Below are 2,925 nucleotides of genomic sequence, written 5' to 3'. Positions count from 1 at the left end.
ACATGAGGGCCAACTTTGCACTTATATCAGGGACATCAAACTTACGAATTATCTTCCTATTGCTATACCAAGGGGGGATAAAGTAAAAATTTACAATATCTGAAATAAAAAATCCGAATCTGATTAATATCTTTTTTCTTTAGAAGGGGATAAGACCAGAAAGGTAAAGGACAGATTGATCACAAAATGTAGCATATAGTCTACCGAGTGCACGTCTATTATACTTCCCTCGATTAGCAACTATCTTAGAATAGCCGGTTTGAATTTTCTTTTGAACATCACGAACAGTGCACTGCCGTAGGCAAGAAATTGAATTCGTAACAGTAATACCCAACCACCGAAAGGTGGAAACAAAGGGTATTGAAAAACCGCGACAAGCTAAGGGAGCATTAGAGGAAGTCGGACCATTAAAAACTAGAAATTCACATTTCTCAACATTAAGAGAAAGACCAACATTAGAAAATAGATGTGAAACTTTTGAGACCATAAACGAGAGACCTTGCTTATTTTTACACAAAAGTAAAAGGTCATCTGCATAAGCAAGATAAGAAACATCTGAGAGTCTAATAAATAATTTGATCTAATTTCATCTAAAATACCAGAAATGCACATTTTGAATATACTAGGTGATAAAACCCCTCCCTGCTTGACACCTCGACATAAACGGACAAACGGAGATCCAGACTTATTAATTCGGAGAAAAGAATTCTCATACCAAAAACGAAGAAGAAAAATGACTGAAAGATTTACACCATTATTAAAAAGGGAAAAAAAGCTTGACTGTGAACTACATTGTCAAAAGCTTTAGAAAGGTCCAAAGTACACATATAAAGTGGCGACCCCTCAGCCATGCTATTCTTAAGGGCGGAAGAAAGAACACGGTGTGCATGTTGACAACTAATACCAGCTTGAAACCCGACTTGATTCGATCCGAAATTTATATTTTCATTTAAATGAGGAATTAAAATATATTCAAGGCTTTTACTCAAGTTACACGTAGTGGTTATAGGGCGATAAGATGAACATTGAGAAGTGAGTTTTCCCCGCTTTAGAATTGAGGTGACATTTCCACAAAGAAAGCTATCCGGAACCAGAGAAGATGTTAAACACATTTGGAACAACAACTGCAAATGAAATAAAAGAACAACACACTTTGGATTTATATTATTTACACTAATACCATCAATATCAATGGATGAAGATTTCAGTTGCTTAATTGCATTTTCAACAGCAGTTATTGATACTGGAATAATATGGCCCTGATGAAGCGAAGGCGGTAGAATTTTAGAAAGTAACCGAGAATAATGTGACTGCACAAAAAAATTAATTTTGGAAAAAATTCCCGAATAGTAAACATACCAAGTTGAACTAGAAATCGAATCACTATTATAAAGATCACTTTTATCCAGCTTCTCAGAATTGATCAACTTAGACCAATCCTTTTTAGAGGCTGGAAATTCCATACCCTTATAACGAATAGATTTAAGGTACTTTTTATAATCATTCTTTGTTTTCTGCTTTATATCCGCAACAGACCCCGTTATAGGTCTACCACAATCAACCCAAATTCGAAGCCAAAGTTTTGCCTTATTTTTAAAATTCTTTAATTCAGGATCGGCAGCCCATATAGATTTCCGCGTTTTTATACGAAGACGTTCCTGGGGAACCGCAATTTTTTCAGCTTCTTTCATACATCTAATTATATCATCATAATATCTATCAAGATCACGCTTACTACCCTTTACTTGCAATTGGAGTAGATGATAAGGCACACGAATACAATTAAGCAGTGTAGATAAAGACAATATATATAAAGCAATATCGGCTCTTTTCCAATTACTACATTTAAACCATTTAGAATTCCCAATAGGGGCAACATTGCAAAGGTTACGTTTCAGTTCAGTAGTAAATGAAAGCGATAGATGGTCAATGTCATCAGACTCAATATCAACATGAATAATCGAGCATTTTAGCTGTGATGAACTGATTATATGATCAATATTAGAAACACTACCAGATTGATGGATATAGGAGTATGATAAATCTTTCTTCAGAATCACGTAAGGGGGCATGCACTCCAATATTTCTCGGGATCGATAACTTTGTTCATCCAAATCCGTGTTAAAGTCACCAAGAACTACAAAATCAAGTTTATTTTCCTTGACACGATTCATCACGGACTTTAAAGACTTGCATGTAATAGCAAATTTATTTATTGACTCCACTGTATTAGTTTTATATGGAAGATAAACATTAGCAAACACAGTACTATTTACTCTAACAGCAAGAATGTGCTTATCCGAATAAAAAAGGGATGGGTTCGAAAGATCAATACTTTTTTTTTTAAATACAGGCCAGGCCTCCAGAAAGGCGGCCACGCGTGGTAACAGCATCAGAAGTAAAAACCGAATGAACAGAGCTTCGATGAAGGAAATTTCTGCTAGAGGCAGTTAACAAAGTTTCTTGCAGGCAGATAACGTCGAAGTTCTCGTACAGATCGTCAATATAAGCATCTTTATTTTTTGTGCCATTGATATTGTGCGATATGATTGAAATTTGTAAAGTCATTTAGAGGTTTGTTGACTAGCAAAACCACGGAGAACGGAGCATGACATGCTAAAGGACACGTGTTCACCATTGCAATTGGCACATTTTGGTGAGGCATTGCATGGATTTTCTTTTGAACTAATATGAGGGCCGGCACAACGAGCACATTTGGGCGCAGGACTGGGACAAGAAGACTGGAAGTGATGGGGCGATCGGCACTTAAAACAACACTTTGGAATTTCCTTAAACTCACACAGTCTAAAGAATTCATAACCAATTCTTACACCGTCTTTGAAATAAGCTGCTTTAGCAAAAGAATCCACAAAATCAAGCTTAACTGTTTTCGAAGAGCCAAGCCTTTTGGCAGCAACAATACCG

General features: G+C 36.2%; 1 protein-coding gene across 1 annotated transcript; it reads right to left on the bottom strand.

Moving 5' to 3' along the window:
- Positions 1–746: 746 nt before the first annotated feature.
- LOC136043452 (uncharacterized) lies at positions 747–2,174 on the bottom strand. Its single transcript, XM_065728375.1, has one exon. The coding sequence runs from the start codon at positions 2,172–2,174 to the stop codon at positions 747–749; it is 1,428 nt and encodes a 475-aa protein (XP_065584447.1).
- Between the last annotated feature and the right edge of the window lie 751 nt (positions 2,175–2,925).

Source organism: Artemia franciscana, unplaced genomic scaffold (genome assembly GCF_032884065.1).
Source record: "Artemia franciscana unplaced genomic scaffold, ASM3288406v1 Scaffold_6117, whole genome shotgun sequence".
In the NCBI taxonomy this organism is placed as follows: Eukaryota; Metazoa; Arthropoda; class Branchiopoda; order Anostraca; family Artemiidae; genus Artemia; species Artemia franciscana.
The sequence above is the reverse complement of the archived record's forward strand: the minus strand, read 5'-3'. Positions and strand labels throughout refer to the sequence as shown.